Source organism: Ochotona curzoniae, unplaced genomic scaffold, assembly GCF_017591425.1.
Source record: "Ochotona curzoniae isolate NIBS_2020 unplaced genomic scaffold, NIBS_Ocur_1.0 contig_2927, whole genome shotgun sequence".
Lineage (NCBI taxonomy): Eukaryota > Metazoa > Chordata > Mammalia > Lagomorpha > Ochotonidae > Ochotona > Ochotona curzoniae.
Window position 1 is genome coordinate 5,264,040 of NW_024465654.1, and position 25,456 is coordinate 5,289,495.

Below are 25,456 nucleotides of genomic sequence, written 5' to 3' on the forward strand. Positions count from 1 at the left end.
ATGATCCCTCCTTCCGAGATCTTTACAAAACAAACAAAGATGTGCTTATTTACTTGAAAGGCAGAGTTGGGTGGGGAGAAGAGAGAGATGAGCAGGATTGATGTGTGAGTGGTTCGTTGCTCTCCTGAAGCCAGGAGCCTGGAACCCATCTTCTGCTACCTCCCAGGTGCCGTGGCAGGGAGCTTGTCACAAGCGGAGTGCTTGTGGACCTTGCGTGATGGCTCAGCAGTTAAATCCTCACCTTGCATGCACCAGCATGCCGGTTCGTGTCCGAGCCGCTCCACTTCCCATCCAGCTCCCAGCTTGTGGCCTGGGAAAGCAGCAGAAGATGGCCCAGAGCTTTGGGACCCTGCACCTACATGGAAGACCAGGAAGATGCCCCTGGCTTCCAATCGGCTCGGCTCTTTCTGCCTTCCCTATTAAAAAATTAAATGCATATTTTTTTAGAAAGTTAAGTGGCGTGGTTGGGAGTCACAGGTGGTGGCTTAACCAACTGAACCCCAGCCCCAGCCCTGCATCATCCTGTCAGTCAGTACATGTATTTCCACGCTGTTCCTGTTGCCTTGTTCACTGCCTCCAGGCACTTATCTAATAGATTTTCTAAAATCGCAGTCCTGCTCCTGTGGGCTGCACGAATACCTGCTGGCTGCAGGGAGAGAGCCTTTCTCAGTGCTTCTTGCCCCCCTGCCCGCCTCCTTGGCTCACCAAACATGTGCGTGCGTGTGTGTGTGCGTGTGTGTGTGTGTAGTTGTTTTACTTGTGGGCAGTGTGGATCCATCTGGAGCACTGGTAGAGAACACTGGGGCATGTGACACTGGTATACTTGGCTGTTCCACCCCAACTCTTCCTGTGCTGGGGTACTTAGACTGTTGTCTGTGCTGTGGGTGACACCACACCATGTTACATGTCCAACACCCGTGAGGGCTCGGCCTTCCTGTCCATCTGTGTCTCTGTCCTGGCATTTGTGCTCCTCACTTCCCACAGAGGGTCCCTTGGGAGACTTGCATGTGTCTCAGCGGTGAAGCTCGGCTGCTCCCTGAAGCAGCACGGGTGAGGTGCAGCAGTGAGGCAGGTGCAGGTGGCCCTGTACTTGCGGAGTGCCGGGGAGGAAGAAGCGGCCATTGCCTCTTTGCTGTTGTCCCCTGTGCTGCTCTGGATTGACCATTGACATGTCCGCAGCCATCTCTGAGCGCCTGACCTCTGCAAAGCCGGCTGGGTGTTGCCCCAGGCCTGGTGCTCGCAGGTGCCTGAGACATACTTGTTAGACGGATGAATGCAGCTACTGTTAGCATAATTCTGTTTAAGATGAAATAGCATTTGAATTATGAAGACATTTCTTAATCATTCTTGTGATAATTGCACTTAAATCATGACTGTTTAACTGAATATAAACTAATTTATTTTGATAAAATATTTGACAATACTTATAGTCAACAAAACATAAATGATGTCTGAATTATTGTCAGTAAGGAGAGAAATAGTAATTATTGGTGTTTCAAAAGCTATTTTGCATATGTGTTAAAAGCTATTAAGACCACATTTTCTAAAGATTGAATTCTATAGTTGAACGTTTTAACTAGGCTAGATAACATCTCACTGATGATACTCAAACAGGTTTTTAGCTTTTGGAAAATATTCTGGGTCTGTGTTCTGTTAATACATCGAGAGCGGCATGTGGTAGGAAGGCTCTGGGTGCCGTTGGTGATGTCTGGGCTTAGCGTTTTGTTCTTCATCTCCGTGCTTTTCCCTTCTGCAGGAAGAGTGGCTAACAGCTCCTCGGTAAAGCCCTCGGCAAACGTTTCTTTTAAGCCCGTTACTTAGCGTTAAGGTCAACTTCATTAGGACGTTCGTTTTGGGTTCCAGCCAGAACTATGCATGCTGAAAAGAATGGGCCTGACGTCAGCTGTGCTAGCTGCATCCTGGAAGGGACTTCCGTGGAGGGGACACCTGTGGCAGAGGCTCAGGCAAGCCCGCTGTGTTCCCTGACTCATGGCAGTGACTGAGACTCAGTAATGGAGTCAATATTTACCCATGGAACATGAACCTCGACAGAAACCACAAACACACACAGGCCTTGACCTTCCCTTAAGTCCTGTGCAGAACTGTTCTTTGAAGGTGGGCCTGGTACGACCGTGAAATCCCGTGGAAGACCATAGTAAGTTGGCGTTGAGGGACAGAGAAGACTGAGTTATGAAACATCAAGCTTTATAGACGTATAAAGAGCACACTCTTGGGGTGGTCACTGGGCCCCAACAAGCTCTCTGTGTTTCCAGAATGGATTAGCTTGGTTGTGTGCAGTGTGTAATTACTGGTAGTGAGATTCTGTTGTTTGCCCTAAGTTTGCTTAGGACTGCCTAGGTCAACGTTGGCCTCAGCCCCTATCATCTTTTATAAGACGTTGTTCTCTCTAACTCGATCTGAGTGTTCTTTGTTAACTTTGTGGGAGAACCGAGCTTACAGGAAGTCGTGTCTTCTGAGAGAATAAGAGATTAATTAGTCGTTAATAAAGAAATCTTATATTCTGATGTTATCATTGAAAAAGTATAAAATCTTCTCAGTTTTAGGAAACATTCTGATGAGAACAAATGACTAATGTAGAGAGAAATTTTCAAGCTGAGATAAACTTTTACAGAGTTTGAAGAAAACGAAAACTGTACCAGGAGGAGTTAGTTATAACAGAGCCCTGTGGGGAATACCTGTGACCTCCCACTCTGGCTCCCCAGCCTCTCTTGCACTGACAGTCAGGGTCGCTCAGGAGCTCCAAATTAGCTCAGATAGGCTAATATAGAAAGCTTTGAACAGACAGGAAAAAGTCAGCTGACCTATGACAGCTCAGCCTGTACCTTACTGGTCAGGCTCCGGATCTGGCCTTTCCCAGGCCTCACTAGGGAGGATGTAGACTTCAGTTATTGCTCACTTGCTAGTTACTGGGGATTTCTCCGCTCACCCGCCTAAGACTGTTCTGCTCTTCAGTTGTCAATGCATGGCTTGTTAGAGTTACCAGACTATTTTGAATGCACGAAGTTCTGTAAAATCTTGCTTGAATACTACAAACTGCTAAGTTTAAATAATAATAAAAAAATACCTGTGATATCCGTACGTGCACCCAACGAGTTCAGAGTTCTCCTCAGGAATTGTTGCTGCAGAGGGAGCAAGCTGGAAAATCAAGCTTTGCCGAGACAGTCTTATCTTTTATGTTATTCTGTCAGAGTTGACTCTTTTCCTACAACTTTTTCTTTGTAGTATTTGGAATTGTAGGTTTTGTTTTCCTTCTGAAATACCTCTTAGCCAAGAGCATCAAGCTTGGTTGAAAATGATGCTTTGCATGAAGCAGTTGGACCTCAAAAATTTCTGAGAACGGGCTCGGTGCGGTAGCCTAGTGCCCAAAGTCCTCGCCTTGCATGTGCCAGGATCCCATATGGGCACCAATTCTAATCCCGGCAGCCCTGCCTCCCATCCAGCTCCCTGCTTGTGGTCTGAAAAGCAGTCAAGGATGGCCCAAAGCCTTGGGACCCTGTAGGGAACTGGAGGAGGCTCCTGGCTCCTGGCTTTGGATTGGCTCAGCTCCCGCCATTGCAGCCACTTAGGGAGTGAATCATTGGATGGGAGATCTTCCTCTCTGTCTCTCCTCCTCTCTATATATCTGGCTTTCCAATAAAAATAGAATACATCTTTAAAAAAAATTTTAGAAAATGGAATTGAAAGCTACGTGTATTTTGGTGTCACTTTGAGGGTGGGAGAAATGTATGCATTTGAGGGATCTTTGGAAAGGTCACAAAAAATGCATATTAAGAAAAATATTGCATGTGCTTAAAAATCTTTGTGTCAAAATGAGCTGATATTTTAATTCTACTTTCTGTGAACTTTTGGGGGTTCAAGCATATCGTGACTGAAGTGATAGTCATGTGAGTAACCATACTGCAGTAAGCATCCTTTGCACTTCCTGGCAGGTACCTGCACTCGGCCATGATCATCTACCGGGACCTGAAGCCACACAATGTTCTTCTCTTCACCCTGTACCCCAATGCTGCCGTCATTGCCAAGATTGCCGACTATGGCATCTCCCAGTACTGCTGCAGGATGGGCATCAAGACCTCTGAGGGCACGCCAGGTGGGTGACAAGGGTGCTGGACCTTGGTGTTCCAGGATGGACACCTGAAGGGCATGCCAGGTGGGGGACAAGGGCACAGGGTGATACCTGCGTGGCGGCCATGTGTGGAGCAGGGGTACAGGGTAGACAACGAGGGGCCGTGGCAGGTGGCAGACAGGGGTAAAGGGTGGACACCTGGGAACACGGCAGGTGGGGGAAATGAGTGAGGGCTGGACACCCCAAGGCATGGCAGGTGGGGGACAAGGGCGCAGTTTGATACCTGAGTGGCAGGCCATGTCTGGAATAGGGGTGCAGGGTAGACACCTGGGGGCATGCAAGGTGGGGGACAAGGGCACAGGATGGACACTTGGAGGACATGACAGGTGGGGAAAGTGAGTGAGGTTGGACACCCTGAGGGAATGGCAGGGAGAACAAGGGCATAGGTGGACACCTGGGGGGCATACCAGGTGTGGGACAGGGGTGCAGGATGGACCCATGGGGCAGGTCAAGTGTGGGGCAGGGGTGCAGGGTGGACCTAGGTGGGAACAAGGATTGCTGGATAAGGCTGTATCCACGATGGGCAGCTGGTGGCCTTAGGCGTGAATCCAGGAAAGTAAGAGGAACATGATGCCTGTGACAGTGTGGGCAGACACTGTGCATAAGGTAATCACTTCATACTGTGATTTTTATCGGTGTATTTTGTTACCCCCTCCACACACACGCTGAAGTCAACTGGCTTTTGTAACATGGAGCCTAAGCAGGAGAGGACCTCCGATATAGTTACATTTTCCAGAATCTTCGGCAGGTGCTTGGTGTGGCGTCACCCCTTGTATGTCTGCCTCCCATGTCTGAGTGGCTGGCTTCAAGTGTCAGCCCTGCCTTCAGTCCTGCCTCCTGCTCACGTGCGTGCTGCAGCCAGTGCCTTCGGGCTAGAGGTGGTGAGAAGAACAGCAGGCCCTTCTTCCAATTACCCATTTCTCAGGATGTCCCAGGAGTCAGCATTCCCAACAGGAATGGCGTGCCTGCTGACCTCTTAGCTTTGAATTCCCGTGCTCATCAGGAAGTCCAGCGTGGGGAAGGCTCCATGCAAATCACTGTGAGGTTTGCAGATACTGTGTCTGAGAGCAAAGGCAGGCACCAGTGGGGTCTGGTGAGAGCCTGGGGCGCAGGCTGTGTGCTGGGAAGGGTCGATGCCAGAGACCATCCAGCACTCAGGGAGCTTCGGTGTTAGCTCGGTCAGGTGGATGTGAGGGTGACCGCCGTGACAGGTGACAGCGGTGGGTGACTGAGGTGTGCTCTGGCTGTGCTTCTGGACTCTGATGCACTGGCAAGGCAGGCATCTCTGGGGAGACAGAACGTTCCTGCTTGGCCACACGCTGCTCTCCAGTGGATTTTATGCAGCATCCTCCACTCAGGTGTGTCTGAAAGGAAAAAGGAGATCATACATATTTTTGCTGCATTCAGTGACATAAATTCCAATCTAGTTCATAAATGTATCATGGTTTTTTTTTTTGACCTGGAGGACTTTGTTGAATCATTCCTGATTAAAACGTTAATATTTATGAAAAACTTCTAAAAATAACCCTTTGACAATTTGGAGCCTGTTGCTCCTTTATTTTGACATTGCGGTTGTTATGATTCTCCAAGGGGAAAAATCATGTGTATTTTTCATTCATTTATTCATGCATTTGCAAGCAGTTTACCAAACACATACCAAGTCGTAAGCTGCTCCAGTAACTAATGGCTGAGTGCTGTTCATCAGGAAGCAGCAGGAGATACTGGGGGACTTCAACAACAAAGTCTTATAATTGAGAAGGTTTTATAATTGAGATTCCTCCTGAATATATAAATAATATCATGTTCCCATGCTGGGATCATGTCATTGAAGACTTCTCTGGAAGACAGGATAGGAAGGTTAAAAGCATTTTCATACTGAAGTAAGCATTCCAGCTGGCGTCTTTACAATCACCCTCCTCAGTGTCCTCTGACCTGCTGTGGAAGAACCTTCGACCTTCTGTGCAGCCTGAAAACCAACTTCCAGAGCACTAGGGACACAGGTCTTGGAGGTGGGAAGGGGGGGACAGCTGCAAATTAGACCTGAGTCTTGCAGCTTTCAGCTCTGCCAATTATTAATTCTGTTTCTAATAATAAGATTTCCAAGGAAGTGATAGGCTGAGCATTGTAGTAATCTTACTAAGATCGGTAACCAATATAGTGAGCAAACAGTAAATAAAATCTAAGAAGGTTAACATGGTTAAGATTAAGATGGCTCACGGACCTGTGAGTGGTCACCGTTCCTTATCTGTGCGGCTGTAGGAAGACTTACCATTTCTGAAAGGATCCTGCCATTGGAAGCCTCATTGTCTACCGCTGCGGGTTCCCATGTGCATTAACGGTGTCTAAGAGGTGTCTGCAGAAAGCTAAAGCTGCCAAGATTTAGGAGCTGCTGTGGATTATTATGTCATGGACACACTGGTAAAATACTCGAGAGCCAACATTTAACAGCTTGTCCATGTCTTGGTTTACTTGAGACTAGCAAGAAGAAGAGACAGCAATAGGCAGGGAGTGCCTGTCTCAGTTTGTCCCCAAGTGCCTGCAGTGGCTAGGCCTGGGCCAGGTCGGAGCTAGGACGCAGCAGGTGCTCTGGCTGCCAGGGTGGGTGGCAGGAGCCCCACCCCTGTTGCCTATAAGGGTCTGCGCTGGCAGAGAGGGGAGTTAGGAGCTAGAACCAGGAAGTATCTTACCAGGTAGGCCAGCTAGCCACCCCATCTTAAAACTGTCTTCATACCTACACAATTCTTAGGATCTTCAAGAAATATGCTGCTTATACAGGAAAATGCCCCTATTCTCAGATAGTTTTACCTATGGGTAAAATGTCATTCATGTAATTTAATAAGTAATACATTGTGTGGTATAATATATAAGTAATGTGAATATTATATGAAGGTGCTTCAACACATTTGTCAAAAAAGAAACCTGAGTTGAAAAGTAAAAGCTAAAAATATAAACTGTGTTTCCCAATATATGCTCCATCAAGTTCAGGGTGCTTTTATAAGCAGAGAGGCCAGTATTCCTCAAGCACTGGATTCCTAGGAATTCTACCACATCGGTGCAGTCTTTTTTACCTCATTAGATGAAGAAAGCAGCAGGCCTTTCCAAGCTATTTATGGTAGGAAATGGAAGCCGAAAGGAGCCCCGTTGGTACTGTAAGGTGGGTGCCTGAAGATGTTCTGGGGAGACTTTAATAAAGGTGCCCTTGTTTGGCAAGTGCAAAGAGCAGGTGGAGACTGAGCCTGTGGGCAAGTGTCCCAAGTATGTTCCTGGTGCAGCTTTGAACAGCTCCGTTTGACCCTCCAGAAAGTCAACAAGCGGAATTCCTCGAGCACTCCCAAAATCTTTGCTTTCAATCAGTCCACTTTGGCTTTGACTGAACTAATTCACTGTCTTGGTGACCGCAGCTTTGATTATAGCTTGTCTTGAGATTTGTGCTGGCTAAGGGATGTTTGAGCTCCATTTCCAATCCCTGGCACTAATGCTCTAGGATTTTGAGTGCACTGTCTCACTGTTGAAAGCTCTGTTCATGTCTGCAGTTGATGTATGAGAATATTGATGCCTAATGGCCCAGGAAGTTGGCTGCCATTTAATTTTTTGTGAAATTGTGTAAGCCAGAGCTACAGTACCTACTGTTTGTACTGTAATCACAGGTCATTTTCATGGAGGGCATGTACATTGAAGCGGATGGCTGACACACTTCACGTTGTCCCATTTCTTCTTGAAATTAGTTCCTCACTTGTAAACTATTATTTGGTGTGTTGTCCTTGTAAACGTCTTGTAAAGCATGAATGCTCTCAGTCTGCCTAGCCAAGCTTCATGGTAAGTTCCATGTTTGTTTCAGTTTGAACTGACTTCAAGTTGCTCTGATAGTGGCTGTTTTTAAATTGATGACTTAGACTTTGTAGTGCTTCAAGCGAAATCCTGTTCAGACATGACATAACAAGTTGATGTAAGTTTATTTTAGTGCCAAAAACTTGTGTAATCCATGCGCATTTTTTTCATAAAATACTTTTTCATGAACTTTTTGAAGGCCTTTCATAGAATCTTAGAGCCTACACAATGTTATTAAACATAGGTAATAATTAGTCATTATGCTCCATATTTTTATACCTATAACTTCACTTCATTATGCATTGAAAGGAGATTTTGCTTTAAAAGAATTTTAGTTTCAACCTTGTTTGGCAGCTTTCACTTGTGACTTTTTTAGAGTCATAAGTGCTGGAAAAAGAAGGGCATTGAAATGATAGACGGGCACAAGTTACTGGAGTCAAGTTTGAAATTAACTCCTGATTTTTCTTCTTTTTTTGAGAGGCAGAGTTAGAAAGAGAGGGAAGAAACAGTCTTCCATCAGCTGGTTTACCCCAGGAAGTCTGCGGTGGCCAGTGCCAGGCTGGCTGAAGCCAGCAGCTTCACAGGGATCTCCTATATGGTGCCAGAGGCCCCACAAGGGTCTGCCACGTGGCGCCAGAGGCCCAGACACCCAGGCCATCTTTGCTGCTTTTCTGAGACCGCTGTCAGTGAGCTGGAGTCAAAGTGGAGCAGCAAGAATTTGCACCAGTATTCTGTGTGGGATGCTGGCTTCTCCTTATACCACCATGCTGGCCCAAATCTCCCTCTTTATAAATCACTCTCCTTGGAATAATTATTACGAGAATTGAATTAAATGATTTATATCTTTATCTCTATTGGACTTGGTTTCTTTAATCATGAAACTCTGTGTAATAACTTGTGACTAAATATTTCCCCATTATTGTTCCCAGTAGCCTCAGTGAAGATGGCACCCGTTGTAATAGACCCTCAGGTCTCATCCTGCTGACTGAGGGGTTGTTACCTACAGGATTCTCAGGCCTGTGGGCTGACTTGGTCCCGCTCTTCTGTAGAGAGGGCAGGACGAGCTTTGAAGCGCACCTTTGCAGACTTTCTTGGCAGGAGGCCTCAGCATGTGCCTGCTGGGTGTGCGGCCCCAGGATTGAGGTGTGTTCATTGATTTCTCTGCTTGCTTTTAGGGTTTCGTGCACCTGAAGTTGCCAGAGGAAATGTCATTTATAACCAACAGGCTGATGTTTATTCATTTGGTTTGCTGCTTTATGACATTCTGACCGCTGGAGGTAGGATAGTGGAGGGCTTGAAGTTTCCCAATGAGTTTGATGAATTAGCAATACAAGGAAAGCTGCCCGGTAAGTCCCATCTTCTCTGTAATGTCAGTAGCTTCATCTTTGAGTTGTTCAATTTATTTTGCAGCTGAGAATTTTGTGTAGTGCATGAATGTTCTTAACTTCTGTGCTATATTAAAAATCACATGGAAAAAAGTGGCTGCTTAAGGATTTTTAAAAAATCAAATTAATATGGTATCATGTTTGGAAGAATGTTCAGAAAGGAAATATCTTGGGAATGAACGTTTAGATATCTCTGGTTCTTGTGAAGAGGTGCCATGTTTCTGCAAGTCTGGAATATTTTCATTTTCTGGGAGTGCAATAATTTATGCATAGGGATGATGTCTTGAATTTTTATCATAGTTTGTACTAGTAAATATTGGTCAGAATTAGTAAATGAGTATTGAATGAGCTCAAACCTCAGTGTCTGTTGTCACCTCGTGATCCCAAGAAGTCATAGCACGTTGGCACTCTTCCTTCACCATCAGCTTGGCTGCCACTGCACCATATGCTTTCACATTGGTTTCAACGCCCTCCTGCTTTCTGATTTCCCTTCGTGTATAAGTATGCCTGGGAGTACACTGTGTGTCGGTGCAGGGACGTGGAGCTTCAGATGTCCCCTTTCTGGGAACACTTAGGAATGGACACTTATTTCTATTGGGATCATCTTTACACATGGCAGGCATTGTCCCTATTCAGCCAGCTGGCATTCCAGTGATTGCCCAGTGTCTGCTCTGCACCCAGCAGCATGGCATGCCTCTCTCTCTCTCTGTCTCTCTCTCTCTCTCTCTCTCTCACACACACACACACACACACATTACATTTTGCTGGTCCTTGACTCTCCATAGCTATTTTGCTACTTTGCTATTTTGAGTGTTAACAATTATTTCCGGGCCCAGCGGCGTGGCCTAGAGGCTAAAGTCCTCGCCTTGAACACACTGGGATCCCATATGGACACTGGTTCTAATCCCGGCAGCTCCACTTCCCATCCAGCTCCCTGCTTGTGGCCTGGGAAAGCAGTCAAGGACAGCCCAAAGCTTTGGGACCCTGCACCCAAATTCCTGGATCCTGGCTTTGGATCGGCATAGCATCAGCCGTTGCGGTCACTTGGAGAGTGAATCATTGGATGGAAGATCTACCTCTCTGTCTCTCCTCCTCTCTGTATATCTGACTTTCCAATAAATAAATAAATTTTTAAAAAATGAATTAATTCCATGGAAGGCTGTTTAGCATATGAGCAGTGTGTTTCAGTGTGTATATAAGTTCACATGTGGTCGGAAAATCAGTTGTTTTTTTCCAGTGAGTGCTCATGTCTCCCTCTATACTCAGATCAAGATATTTTGTTTTTACATCTCTAGTGGAGAACAAGCTAGCAAAATTAAATTCACACATCAACATATTCCTTTACGATGTCTCAGGCGCTAACACGCGTTTTGAGGAGATGAAGCACTGACCTGGCTGGCTGAGTGTTGTAGCATGGTGTAATTTGTAAACGTCTTTCACGTTTCAGATCCAGTTAAGGAGTACGGCTGCACCCCGTGGCCCATGGCTGAGAAGTTAATTAAAAAATGTTTGAGAGAGAATCCTCAAGAAAGGCCTACTTCTGCCCAGGTATCCCGAGTCAAACTGTGTTCGTGTTGTCCGTAGAACAGCACACACCTCCATGCACACACACACACATGTATTTCATATATAAGAAGTCTGTGTAGCGCAATGTGGGAAAGCTGTCGTAAACATGTGCATACTCACGCAACCACGCAGTAACTCCCTTCTCTGCTAAAATTCTGTGCAATTGGAACTTGGCGGATTTCCTTTCCAAGCAGAAAGTGAAACAGGCATACACAGAGAGTGTGTGGCGTGCGTCATGTAAACGTCACTGCTTCTGGTCAGGTGCTCAGGGCCAGCTGGCGTTGGCTGGAGGGGGTGTCCACCGTGTCTGTAACTGATCTGTGCTGTGCATGCCTCCTCAGGTCTTTGACATTTTGAATTCAGCTGAGCTGATCTGTCTGATGAGACACATTCTGATCCCGAAGAGTGTGACTGTTGAGTGCCTGGTGGCTTCAAACCCCGGCAGCAAAAGTGCGAGCATCTGGCTGGGCTGCAGCCACACTGACAGGGGACAGCTCTCGTTTCTCGACTTGAACACGGAAGGACACACAACGGAGGTAAAGACAACACCCCTGTGGTTAGGAGGCCTTTAGGAGCCCCCACCCTCTGCTCTGTGGCGAACTGAGCAGCCAGTGAAGGTGTTCCTAGGTGGACTTGCCGTGAAAGCAGAGGGTGTCATAGGAACTTGGGCCATGCCTTTGTTGCCTTGTTTCATCGTGTGTGTGTGTGTGTGTGTGTCCTCTGTCAGGGTCCCCAGAAACAGCGTCTGAGGTGGATAATCTGGCACGGTGCTGAAGGAGAGGAAAGTGTATGGGGGAAAAGAGGCTCAGGTGGGCTGGGGTCTCCAGGCAAGGCCACCCCTTGCCAGTGCCCACAGGAGCTGCAGGGCCTGGATTGCCCAGGACCGGACAACGTACAAGTTGCATGGTGGGCTGCGGTCAGCTTCATGGCCCTGTGGGCAGCTCAGTCTCCCGCACCCAGGACAGCCATGGCTAAGGGCACAGCTCTGTGAGAGGACGCTAGATCAGGACAGTTCCTCCGAGTCACCTCAACACCTCAGGAACCTGTAATGACAGTGCATGTGCATGTCCAGACTAAGCCAGAAGCATGCTGCTTCAGCTGTCATGGCATGAACACGTGCCAGTGTTGCTCACAAAGGTCAGTAGTCCTCTTGTGGTCTTCATGAGAGTTGATGTGGAAAGTAGTTTTCACCCTTTTAATTCTAGATACGCAACACAATTCCTGGTTATCCCATCTATTGTTAATGAAGTTGAAGCTATTTTAAATAGTATGTTGTTAACCAAATGTTCTAATTTCGTCTAAGAAGGAGCTTTGGGAAATTCAGGGAAAATAGAACAGAAAGCTCATTTCCAAGCACAAAAGCCTTGAAACCTGGTATGAATGGGCTTCAAAAATAGTTCATGGAAATATATGTGTTGAAAAAACAATCATGCTTTCCACACCTTTTTCCACTGAAATACGCATTTTCCCATTGAATTTTCTGCTAACTTAAAAAAAATAACAAGTTATTTTAAATGTAGAGTTACAGAAATATGGAGAGAGGGGAGGAAAGAAACCATGAGAATTTTCCATTTGCTATTCACCGTACAAGTGACCCCAGTGGCCACAGCTGGGTTGACCCAAGTTCAGAATCGTGAGCAAAGAGGCCCAAGGGCTCAGACCATCTCCTGCTGCATTCCAAGGTGCATTGCAAGCATCTAGACAGGAAGTAGGGCAGCAGTGACTTGAACCGGTGCTCATTTGTTTGCTGGTGCTGCAGATGGCAGCTTTACCTGCTGTGCTGTGGCACTGGCCCTCATCCCGACTCCTGCCAAGCTCTTTTGAGTACGCAGTCTAGGTTCTGTGTACACCCAAGCCTTCAGCTCGGATTTCCTTCTCTTCACAGGAAGTTACTGACAGTAGAGTCTTGTGCTTGGCCTTGGTCTACCTTCCTGTTGAAAAGGAAAGCTGGATTGTGTGTGGAACTCAGTCTGGGACCCTTCTGGCCATCAGCACGGAGGATGGGAGGAGGAGACACAACCTGGAGAAGATGACAGACTCTGTCACCTGCTTGTACTGCAATGCCTTCCCTAAGCAAAGGTAGAGTAGTGCGTTTGACTCTCGGGAGATGTGTTAGTTTCATGCAAACTCCAGGCAGAACTGATCCTATTAAACCTATTGCTATTGGTTTGTCTATATTAAATGGAATTGTGAAATCACACAGTGATCAGGTATGTCAGCCATTTGTCTAAGCCCACCAGGCCTGCTGCTGCTTTTGTTTCGCTCTCTTTTTCTCACTTTAATATACAGTAGTAGGGCCTTTTCAAAGATTTCTTTGCGTATCTGTCTGTCTACCTAATCAATGGCTGTTTATGTGTCAAGTTTGAGCATATCAGTTTTCTAACAGCATGACTGGAAAGGAATCAAACAAATGCAGAATCATTCATTGGTGAGAATGACTCAGCGTTTATCAGATGCCAAGAGTTTATCCCAAAGCAGCTTAGTGAGGTGGCAGAATTTCAGGTGTCAGTCAATGGTCAGCTGCTGTATGGTTAGGGATGAGAGAATTCTGTCTCACAGGCTTCCCTGCTGTAAGTCAATACTGGGAAAAGTAAGAAAAGTGCGAAGCCCCAGTCTTTGGTACCTGAGACTTAAACCCCACTGGCAATTTTTGAGTTTGAATCCTTTGTCACCAAAGGAGAGTTCCACTTTATCAGGTTAACAGGGAGGGAACTCTTTATCCAAGGTTATCATAAAAGAAGAGGAAGCTAGCTCAATTACAGTGAGACAGAAGGTGGAAAAGCCTGGAGAGCTTGGTGGAGAGTGGAGTCCTGTATGCCCGCAGCTCACTGTCTTCACCCTCAGAAGCTGCGAGGCTGGGGCCCCTGCCTTTCAAAGAGATGGATCCCAGGTATGGCAGGGAGGCATTCCTGGATTCTGAAGCTGAAAAGAACCTGCAAAAAGAATTTAATCTCAGAGGGGCAGAGGAAAAAATGTAGGATGGAAAGTCTTCAGAAGTGTCAATATTTTGAGGAGCAGGAGGTCCAGGGTCCACACATGAGAAGGAAGTGTAGACGAGAGGGAAGGACTTTGAAGACACTGTAATTGATAGAAATATTCTTCTGGTTACAGTCTTGACATTTTTTCCTTTTAGCAGGCAAAAAAACTTTCTTCTGGTGGGAACTGCTGATGGCAAGCTAGCGATTTTTGAAGACAAGACTGTGAAGGTAAATGCTGAGGTTCTTTTGAGCCTGATGCAGTGAGATGCGTCTCCTCCTGTGCGATGATAAGCTCCCGGAAAGCCAGGGTCACAGATTCTGTTTATCCTTTTATCACTTCATAAAGTGTTGCATGCTAACTCCTCTGAAAAAAATCATGCTGATGGACTGTATCTTATATGAATAAACTAAAGAATAGAGTGATTGCCACTCTCATTTCTTCATGAGTGCAGAAGGCAATTCCTTACACTGTGGGAGTAATGACGACGACTTAGGTTTTAACTCTTTGCTGGCACTAATGTTTCAACATGGAAGAAATAATTTCACTTTCCTGCTTTCCTAATTTCATTTAGTGATGAAGATACTTATGCCTTCAACTGTGCATTCATGGGGTGATTCCATCTGATCCTTTGAGTTTCTGCCCTTTCCTACTCTTTGCACTCAATGGCTTAGTACCTCAAGGGAGGCAGAGAAGTCTGCTGCAATCGCCACATTATTTCTTGGATGACATTTACATGCAGAAGACAGGAGAGTTGTCATAATGATAACATTTTGTTTATGACTTTAAATGAATCTTTGTATAGCTTTGAAAGATGTTTGTGGTAGATTTTGACAGGTATATGTCATATAGTGTCTCATCCTGCAGATGGTTGACTTGTCCTGTGCTTCTTTTTGGCCCAGTGTGAAGGGGCCGCACCTTTGAAGATACTCAGCATAGGCAATGTGAGCACCCCACTGATGTGTCTGAGTGAATCCATGAATTCAACGGAAAAAAACACAGTGTGGGGAGGATGCGGCACAAAGATTTTCTCGTTGTCTCATGATTTCACCGTCCAGAAACTCATTGAAACCAAGACAAATCAATTGTAAGTTATTCTCTGTCTATAATTTGCCATTTTATTGATGTTGATTTTTAATAATTGTGTTATTATTAAAATCTGATGAATAATTACATCTTTAAAATTGCCTACTTTATTTCACTTATGGAATAATTGTTATAGGAAATTTAGAAATTTCAGAAAGAGAAGCAGTAAAATATTACACATCTTTGTCAGTTTGGGGGACAAAATGTGTAAAACATTGTTATCTTAGGAGTTTTTATCAGTCTAAATTTTAAAAAATATCATATCTCAAGTTAAACATGGATTTGAAAGACACACATCTGTATTTTACAGCTTTGACTAATTTGCGTCAAGTATTGATTGTAGGGAATATGGTGTGCATGAACAAAGTACTTTCTAGATTCGAAAATCATGTAGAAACCAACTCTAAGTCACAGATACCAGGGTTGCTCAAATAATCACAAAGTAACATAAAGCTCCTGCAGCATGAATAGATCTACCAAGTCCCATGAGTTAGACTTAATCCCCAAAGTCACTTGTGAATGTTATTTGGATTACAGCTTTGGGGAAGTAACTAAAATGAGATGTAGTTCTGAGCGTGGAGACTCTGAACCAAGACCAGACAGGGTTAGTCCACTTCCTGTGCCACCATGGGATTCCAGTCCACTTCCTGTGCCAGTGATAGTCAATTACAGTAACAGAAAGACAGCTAAGGCAAACATAGTCCACTTTGTTGTTGCAGTTTCTCAATTGTATTTTAAACAAATCAGCTGGTTTTTAGTGTGACCTTCACTCTAAATCCCCACAGGACGGTGAGAGTATGAACCATTGTTTGAATATTGGCTTTCTGTGTGTTGGTTTTGTGAACTTGGGCAAGAACTTTTCAAATCTGCACTTTGCTCCTTAGATTGTGCATACTCTGTCTCAAAGCAAGGTTTGAGAGATGAAAGAGCAGAATTCATGTAAGGAATGTAACAATCTCAAGGAAGTACCTGGAAAGCACTAAGTGGTGGTTATTGTTAGCTTTGACTTGTGAATAGCAGTGTCTGTGCAGTTCTCAGCCCCCAGGAACCATGTTCCTGCAGGCAGCTCAGAAGTGGCATCCCTTTGCTTCTGTGTGAAGTCTAAACTCCTACAGACGGTCTGCCAGGCCCTTCGTCATTGTTCTTGTCCCTCGCTAGATTCTTGTTTTGCCACTCCTGTTTTAGAACTACTGTCTCAGTTCTCATGGACAGCAAGCTGCCTTTCACCTCCCGGGAGAAGGGATCACAGCCATGCCTATCTGTGTTCACTCTTAATTTTTTTGTTTCACTTTTAGTTGAAGAGGGAGGAAGAGAGAGAGATCTTTGATTCACTAGTCCTCACCTTAAATATTTATTTATTTATTTACTAAAGATTTATTTATTTTTATTACAAAGTCAGATATACAGAAAGGAGGAGAGACAGAGAGGAAGATCTTGTGTCCGATGATTCACTTCCCAAGTGACTGCAGTGGCTGGTTCTGCACCGATCTGAAGCTGGGAACCAGGAACCTCTTCCAGGTCTCTCACATGAGTGCAGGGTCCCAAGGCTTTGAGCCATCCTCAATTGCTTTCCTAGGCCACAGGCAGGAAGCTGGGTGGGAAGTGGAGTGGCCAGGATTAGAACTGGCACCCATATGGGATCCTGGCACATTCAAGGTGAGGACTTTAGCATCTAGGCCACACCACCGGGCCCAAAACCATAAATATTTAAATAACTGGCACTGAGCCAAGCCCCCAAACTCAGTCCAAACCTCCCATGTAGGTGGCAGGTACCCAAGTTCTTGAGCCATCCCCTTCTGCCTCCCAAGTTGTGCACTGGCAGGAAACTGGAATGAGAAGTCCATTTGGGAATTATATCTAGGAACTCCAGTGTGGCATCTGGGTGTCCCAGTCAGGGAGCTCACGCCATGGCACACACTCACCCCTTTGGGACCTTTTCCTGGACCATAGATATGAGGCAGAAAAGACAGCCCTGTCCTTAAGAAGCAGCGCTTCGTAGCAGTTGAAAGTTTGTATTTGAGAAGTTCTACGTTAGCATGATGCCAGAAGGGCAGAGGTGGAGGTCTGGTAGAAGAGAAGCTGCCATTGAAGGCAGTCTGGATGTGGAATATGCAGAGTGCCGTGTCTGTGGCTGGCCAAGTGGCAGATGGCTGACGTTTTCCTGTATGTTCAAGGGGGAAAAACAGCAATTGCTGTTGTGTTTAGGTTTAGATGATGTTGGTTGCTTTCCTGATAATTAACTGGCTTATGTGAATGCTAGGGATTTGAAGGTGTTACCGCTAACATGCATTTGGTCATGTCATATTTTATAACTCCAGGAGTGAATGCCAGCACTTAATTTTTCAGATATTCCTGGCAGCAAGGATGTTATTGCACCACATGGAAGTGAAAGCTATTACCGTGTCATTCCTTTGGGTGGATAAGACATGGTAACCATTCTACAAAGAACGAGATAGGGCTGACATGAAAACTAAAGCCAGAAATAAACATTATTTATACTCATGAAGTTATTTTATTATCGAGAGAAGTTAGCATAAAATAGCAAGAGATAAGAAAAGTTAAAGTGAGGTAAATATTCAACTGAGTGTGGTTAGGGAACATGAAAGTGCCACTGTGTATCTTGTTAGTTTTTCCATGTGAGGGGAACTAATGGGAGGTCATTGTTATGGGTCAGTAGAGTGACGGAGCCTCACCTTGTCTCTTTGTAGGTTTTCTTATGCAGCTTTCGGTGACTCCAACATCATAGCAGTGGCGGTGGACACGGCTCTCTACATTGCTAAGAAAAACAGCCCTGTTGTGGAAGTGTGGGATAAGAAAACGGAAAAACTGTGCGAGCTGATAGACTGCGTGCACTTCTTAAAGTACCGCCCGGGTTCTTTGTTTCCTGTTGAGAGAGCTGCTGTCTTCACTGTTCACAGGGCCAGGGTGGGCTGGGGAGGAACTGTGTGTCTGTCTTTTGATTTTTCTTTCTGCCTCTCCCACAAAGACAGAAGCAAAATTGTCAGTGTGTGTCTGCCCCAACTTGAGATAACCAGGAAATTTCATCTGGTGAGAGCAAGTGAACAAGGACCTAGTAGGTAGGGTTTCTTGTTGGCGTTGCAGAGGATGTTTTCTGGAATATTCCGCTTTGTGGAAAGCAGCGCTCGCTGCTAGGCTGGGTTCCAGCTGTGCATACAGCAGTGACAGTGTTGAGTGTTCCACGCTTATGTAGACAATAGGGCAAAGGTTCAGTGCTACAGGTCAGGGTAGCAGATACTGGCCAGAGAATGACTGCACAGAGCTGCCTCTGATTGGGCGAGAGACAAATCCCAAACTCAGCGTCCTTTGATGCCTGTGCGTGCCTGTGTGTGCGCCTGTGTGTGTGTGTGTGTGTGTGTGTGTGTGTGTGTGTGTGTGTGGTGAGGGGTTTGGGGAGGAGGGAGGGCAGCCCAGAAACCTATCAGTCAAGTGACTTTGTACTTCTGTTTAGTTTTGACCTCAGCGTGAAGGTTCCGTGTGCCTTGGAGAATGTAATAGATTACGAAGTCCACAAAAGGATGTTGCCAAGTTTACCTTCTAGAATGTCTGTTTTTCTGTGGGTACTGAGGAGATCCATGTTCTGAATGGCTGGCAGTCCTGCTTGGTCAAAGGGTCCCTTCCTTCTTGCTGAAGGTTAGAGTTGGAGAGGCTCCTTTTCTTCAGGATCACCTCGCTTCGGGCATGAATTAGATTGTGCAGTGGCTCACACAAAAACTCAGATTTATGATCTGATTTAGATACAAATGGCTGTGACTGCATTTTCTTTTGTAACATGGAAACATGGTGGAAAGCCTTTGGAACTACTTATTTTTTTCTTATGTTGGACAGCCATTCAGTTTTCATTCAGTTAGTGTCTTGTTTCAGAATTTTGTGAAGTTGAGCTACTGTTTTTGATAATTTAAGCTTCAAGTGGTGTCATGTGGGCCTTTGGAATTCTTCAAAATTACTCCAAAATTCCAGTGACACAATAGCACCATGCATTCATAATTTAAAATATTATACACTAAAGTACTTAAAGAATTTACAGAAAGTGGAACTCAAATATAAGTTTATTTTGGTGCAATAGGATTTTGAAGTCTGTGTTTTCCCCCCATAATTCACTTTAAAAATTATGATTTATTATGTGAAAGACACAGTGACACGGAGAGAAAGAAGCAAAATCTTCCCTTCCCTGTCTTACTCCTCAGGTAGCCGTAACAGCCGGTGCTGGGCCAGGCCACAGTGACCTGGGATTCCACGCACGCCTGCTCCCTGGCTGGCAGGAGCCCAGCTACTTGGGCCATCTTCCCCTGCCTTCTCATGAGCAGGCAGCTGGATCAGAAGCAGAATGGCTGGCATGTGAACTGGTCCTCCATTGTGGAATGCTGGCCTCACACGTAGCTGGTCCACTTGGGGCACCTCAATCTCATTCCCCATTTTCCAAATGCTTCTTGAAGAATTCTTACATGCATAGATTGCGGAATTCTTCTACAACAAAATGAACTTTGTTTTTCATGAGCTTTCTGAAGTCCCTGAGTAGTTGCTTGTGCTTACATATATGTAGAAGCAGGTCTATCTTCATTGTTACACAAGTGTTTTTTCATGATTGCTTTGTGTCTCCAGGGAGGCAGTGGTGATGGTGAACCAGGAGTTGAAGCACAAACTGCTGTACTCTGGGCGAGTGAAGGCGCTCTGCCTGCAGAAGAACACGGCGCTCTGGATAGGCACCGGCGGCGGCCACATCCTGCTGCTGGATCTTTCTACACGGCGCATGATCCGCATCATCTACAACTTCTGTGACTCTGTGCGAGTCATGACGACCGCGCAGTTAGGCAAGTGGCCTTCCCGTTCCGTGGGGTTTGCTGTTTTCTAGGACTGGACATCTGCCTGTTTGCTCGGTGTGAGCCTTCTCTTCGCAGAGTGAGCTCGAGGGTCTTGGGATGAAGCGCAGAACTGGGGTGAATCTTGGTGGAGGGGGGCGTGTCATGGTGGTGCAGGTTGCTGCGACCCAGCGCTCTGGGTATCGCCTGCTGCTTTTCTTTTGTACCTAAGGCAAGAACACAATTACCTGGCATTTTGAGCATATTTCATTTTTTGATCACAGAAACTAGTGTTTATATACATATAAACAAATTTTTCACCTTGTTTATTGTTTACGAATTTTTACTTGAGTTTTCCTGTTTTTTAAAGTTTTTTTAAAAGATGCATTTGTTTTTAATTGAAAGGCAGATTTACGGTGAGAATGAGAGCTAGACTTCCCATCAGCAGACTCACTCCCTTAAAGGTGAGAACAGCCAGAGCTGAACTGATTCGAAGCCAGGAGCTTCCAGGTCTCCCACACATGGGTGCAGGGGCCAAAGGGCTTGAGCCATCCTCACTGCTCTCCCAGGCTGTAGCAGGGAGCTGGATCAGAAGTGGAGTAGCCTGGACTCTAACTGGCGCCCTTATGGGATGCTGGTGGTGCGGGAGGAGGATTCGATTGCCGTGTCACTGTGCCAGCCCCTTAAGGTTTTGTTTTACTTTATTATTCTGCTTTTCAAATAGTCGGAGAAGTAGGTGGAGGTCACAGCAGTGCTGTCCAGTCACCCCCGGGCTCTTGGGGCACAGTTGGAGTGCATTAGTAGTGGGCAGGGGGACTGATTTCCACTCTGGTTTTTCACTAGTTTACAGACTCCATGATGGCTGACTGTGTGTGATTTTGTTGACACCCCCGCCCCATGACTCCCAGGTTCTAGCCTTGGGTTTGGAACACAGATGTTTAATGACCATTTGTCTAAGAAATTAGTGAGTCACTTGGAAGGACAGTAAGTTGAAATTAGTGAATCACTTGGAAGGACAGTAAGTTCAAACATGCATCTAATCAACACTCCATCCTAGTGCTTACTAGGTGTGAGCCTTCTAGCACCACAGTTATTACATCTGTCTATCAGGAATACTAAGCTGCTTTATTCAAATTCACGCAATTGAGCATTGCAGCAGAGCAAGTGCCATCTGCAGTGGGTTAAGCAGCTGCGTTGAGATGCTGACATCCCGTATGGTTGCCAGTTCAAGACCCAGCTATTCCACTTCCAGTCCAGCTCCCTGCTGATGTTCCTGGCAAAGTGGTGGAAGATGGTTCAAGTGCTTGGACCCTAGCCATCAGTGTGGGAGACTCACACAAAGCTCTTTATTCCCGCTTTCATCCTGGCCCAGCCCATTTAAGGAGTGGAACAGATGTTGGAAGACCAAGCTCTCTCCCTCTCTCCTTTCCTCGATCTCTCCTTCCTTCTCTCTTTCTTTCTCTTTTCTCTCTGTCCCCCTCCCTCCTTATTCTGTAACTCTGCCATTCATGTAAGGAAAAGATTTTTTCAAGTTGTTGTAAGGAATGGATCACCAGATTTCTTACAAAAAAAAAAAAAACAACAGCAAACAACTAGTGATCTTTGTGGAATACTTTTTACTCAATATATTTGAAGTATCTGCTAAAACAAAATTGAAAATTCAGTTCCAAGTGGTTTTGTTTTTCTTTTTGTAGTAAAATTCATTACATGTTTTTTAACAGAAAGCTTCTGTATTTTGTTTTGATAAAGGAAGCCTTAAGAATGTCATGCTGGTCCTGGGATACAACCGGAAAAGTGCTGAAGGTAGGCAGTCACCCAAAAGTAGCATTTACTGGGATGCCAAATGGTGCAGTGGCAGGAATGAGGACAACTTGTAGGGTGTTTGAATTTGAAGTTAACATTACACAGTAGTTTTACAATACAATGTCTTCATAGACGATGTCATTTAAACTTGGAGAATTCAGTTGCAGTGGTAATTTGTTCCATCAGATGAGGTAGGGATACCAGGCCTTAAACAAGGACAAGCAACTGAACTTTAAACTGAATCTGAACATTTTTCTTTACAAGTTAGTTATTTCTAGGAGAGGTGTAATTGTGGCCAGTGCTGGGGAAGCTCCTCCCCTTTCAGAAAATCAAGTGATAGGCTTTGGCTTACCACATTCTTTCTACAATTTAGTCATTTCTATAATGTATTATGAGCATTCCCCATTGTTTTGTCACTTTGTAAGTGATAGAAATTTAGTATATTATTGATGGCTGTATTTATGATGGCAATTCAAAAAGTTTTTATAAAAATACAATTATATATTTATTTTGGTGAAAACTTTTTGAAATCCTCGTATACTTGTTTTCATACCGCCTATTCTCCATGGACATTTTGAAAACCCTTTTTGTACATGGATTTCAAAAACTTTTGCACCTAAGTAATCTTGTCGATTTACCCCATTTTCCATGACTGTTTAAGGAAACAAGCTATACACATTTGTTGAAGTCAACTAAATATAAACGTACAAATTAATCAGCTTTTTTTGCAGTGGATTTTTGAAACGTGATCTTTTTTTTCTTCTAGAAATACAATCTTGCTTGTCTATTTGGGACACCAATCTTCCGCACGAAGTACAAAATTTAGAGAAACACATTGAAGTGAGGAAAGAATTAGCTGAGAAAATGAGAAGAACATCTGTCGAGTAAGAGGGAGATAAGGAATCTAAGGACGAGAAACTCTGGTTCTCCTGTAAATACTGATTTCAAAATGTTTACACTGAGAAGGGCAATTCCGCCCTGGAAGGAGCGTCTGTGTACACAAGGGATGTGGAGACTGGAAGGAAAAAGATAAGTTTATGTCATTGTAGAAAATTGCGATCCGTGCTTTCAAGGGGTCTCCAGGAAGTTCGTGGAAACATGTTAGGTGAAGAAAAAGGCATGGATTTCAATTTTTTTGTGCCAAAGTCAATTATCTTTTAATTTCAGTTTTTATGCAAACTCCTTTAAGTATTTTGATTTTTTAATTATTTAAATCTTTGTAAAAATAGTTATTAGTGAAAGTATGTTTTAAGGGACTATTTAAAAAACCAGTGTTATATAGTCTTGTATATGCTAATTGATTTGGTAAGTTAAATCATGAAAAGAAATGTATGAAATACTCGCAGTACTCGTAGGATAGTTTACAAAGTTAGCTCTGTTTCCTCTTCTTGATGGAGGCTAATTTTATTTTAAATTCTGGGTTTCAGACAGGACTGGTGCCTGCTTGCTTTCTTAAGATTCTACAAAGTAGAATGAAATAGAGCTGTTTTTCCTATATCCTTCCTCCAGTTGCTTTTAAATGTGTTGCCTTAGACAAGTGGAGTTGCACTGATAAAACCCTTGGTGGGGGAATGGCAGTTCTCTTTGCTCCCAGATGAAGCAGGTCGCCTCACAGCACTTGGTTGTACCTGAAAGAAGTCACCAAAGTCTGATGGAAGAACATGACCTAGCATCCTCCTGGTGATGTGTGGGACAGACATGGCTGCATGGTGGCTACCCGAGATTTCCGACAACATCAGGCAAGCACTGTCCTGGGGACGAGTGGGTTCTGCTGACCAGAATGTAACTTCCAGCCTTGGCTGGTGTAAGTATGCTGTTCATTTCCTCAAGGCACTGGGATGCTTCATTCACTAAGGTTCTCAGTGGGAAGGCACCCTCTCGGCAGGTGTATCTCTGGTTTCTACTCCCGTTTCCTCTGAACACATCACCTTACACACCCTTCATGACATACACAGAAACCCTGACAAGTGCGAGGACGCTTCCCAAAGTATGCGGGGAATTAAAAGGCAAGTTTGTTTGAGTGTGACAGGTTTTTAAAAGTATACATATTTTTCCATAGTATGTATCCCCGTGGATTTTTGAGATTGCTTGTATGCATGGGTTCAAGCATTTCTGCATCAGATATTTTTCAGAGATGTGAAAACACAGTGAGGTAGAATAGCCATTTATATCTATGCTCCCCGAACGTCTGCAGTGATGAGAGCTGGGGTGCGGCTGGGGCCAGGCCCAGATACTTGGTCCCCCAAATGGATGGTGGGAGGCCACCTGAGCCATGCCTTCTTTGCTCCATGATTGTTGTTACAAAGGAAAGAGTTAGGGGCTAGACCTGAGAAGTCATCCAACTACCCCAGTTTGGAAGGTCGGGCAGCTCAACCACTAGGCTAAATATCTGATTCCCAGATAAATGTAACTTTTTCTGATATTTTCCCCCCACCAACTTTTTGAAGTGTCCTTGACTGTCCTATGTAGCACTCTGCATGTTGCTGAAGAAGAAAGTGATTTTGGCTGCGATAGGTTGAAACACACACTGACCTAGTCTCCCAAATGATACCCACATTGGTTAAATATCTTCCCACAGGAGGAGCATCAAGGCAGACTCCCTGTTTAATAAAATAATTTGAGTGTCATTTCAGCTTTAAGAAAAACATTTCTGGTAAATCCTTTTGTCCTGGTCAGTATTCATCATTTTAAACATTTCCCTATGATAAGATTACCAGTCTGATTAATAGGACAACTAATCTAATTAATAAGATTAAGAGTCAGATTATTACTCTTAGAACTGACATTTTGGAATTTTCTTTATATTAAGAGTAATGAAATTCACAAACCTGAAAAATGCCCCAACTTTCAAAGGGACCTGGGCCTTGTTACATTATTAACAAGAAAAAAGTGCAAATTGGGGATGGAGGTTTCTGCTCCTGGTTTGTCTCTCATTATTTTGTATATATATTATATAGGCAGGTTTTTTAAAAACAATGACAATCGTGGAAAATATGTAAATCAACACTGTATTTGAATGAAATAAACATTTTAAAAAGCATGTCTGTGCATTTTACAACTTGGTGGTAATGTTTTACTTGCATATCTGTGTAATCCTGCTCATCTGAAAGTTTGCTTTGATTTGTGTATGGAATATTTGCATTTTAGGAAAGTGCCAAAGAAATATTTTTCTTGAGGATTTATAGGATATTTGAATTTAAATTTATGGGATATTTTCTGTAATACAAAATTACCAGGACTTCAGGAGGAAGTCTGATAGGCATGACATATTTTTAATTCTCATAACAATTTTTTGTAATGTTTGCTCTTGAATGTGAAGACAAAAAATAACTTTATAATAAATGGTGTATACAAAAAATAAGTGCACTCATTGGAAGTCTTTCTTGATGATAGTGATAAATTGTTATTAATCATCAGCAAAACAGGCCTTTTGACCTAATGCAGGCTGCCTTGGGGCGGAGTTTTCAATGATAAATAGACTGGAGTTGTGGGTTACAGTGCAGACATGGACAGGACTAGGAACCACGCTGCCCACTACCAGTGCCCAAATGGTGCAGAAGTGGCACGCAGGAACTCTAACCACAGAGATGGAGCCATCTTGGGCCCGGTGTGGTGGCTCAGTGGCTAAATCCTTGCCCAGAATGAGCCAGGATCTCATTATGGGCACTGGATCATGTCCCAGCTGCTCCACTTCCCATTCAGCTCCCTGCTTGTGACCTGGGAAAACATTAGAGAATGTCCCAAAGCCTTGAGAACTTGCACCTGTGTGGAAGACCCTGCACCTATATGAGAGACCCAGAAGAAGCTCTTTTTTCAGATTGGTTTGTCTGTGGCTGTTGAGGACCCTT

At 44.5% G+C, this 25,456-nt stretch overlaps 1 protein-coding gene across 3 annotated transcripts in view; it reads left to right on the forward strand.

Annotated features, from left to right (window-relative positions):
- LRRK2 (leucine rich repeat kinase 2) overlaps positions 1–24,959 on the forward strand; it is a 109,366-nt gene extending 84,407 nt beyond the window's left edge. The window contains exons 41-51 of one of the 3 annotated variants that reach the window (XM_040978886.1): positions 3,951–4,111; positions 9,151–9,321; positions 10,808–10,908; positions 11,268–11,462; positions 12,812–13,005; positions 14,060–14,132; positions 14,805–14,989; positions 17,697–17,849; positions 19,609–19,821; positions 21,559–21,626; positions 22,375–24,959. In XM_040978886.1, the coding sequence (XP_040834820.1) occupies positions 3,951–4,111; positions 9,151–9,321; positions 10,808–10,908; positions 11,268–11,462; positions 12,812–13,005; positions 14,060–14,132; positions 14,805–14,989; positions 17,697–17,849; positions 19,609–19,821; positions 21,559–21,626; positions 22,375–22,496 (1,636 nt within the window). In that variant the 3' untranslated portion in view covers positions 22,497–24,959. Of the gene's footprint in view, positions 1–3,950; positions 4,112–9,150; positions 9,322–10,807; positions 10,909–11,267; positions 11,463–12,811; positions 13,006–14,059; positions 14,133–14,804; positions 14,990–17,696; positions 17,850–19,608; positions 19,822–21,554; positions 21,627–22,374 lie in introns of all 3 variants that reach the window. The other 2 variants (XM_040978885.1, XM_040978884.1) reach the window with 2 other exon arrangements.
- Positions 24,960–25,456: the final 497 nt, after the last annotated feature.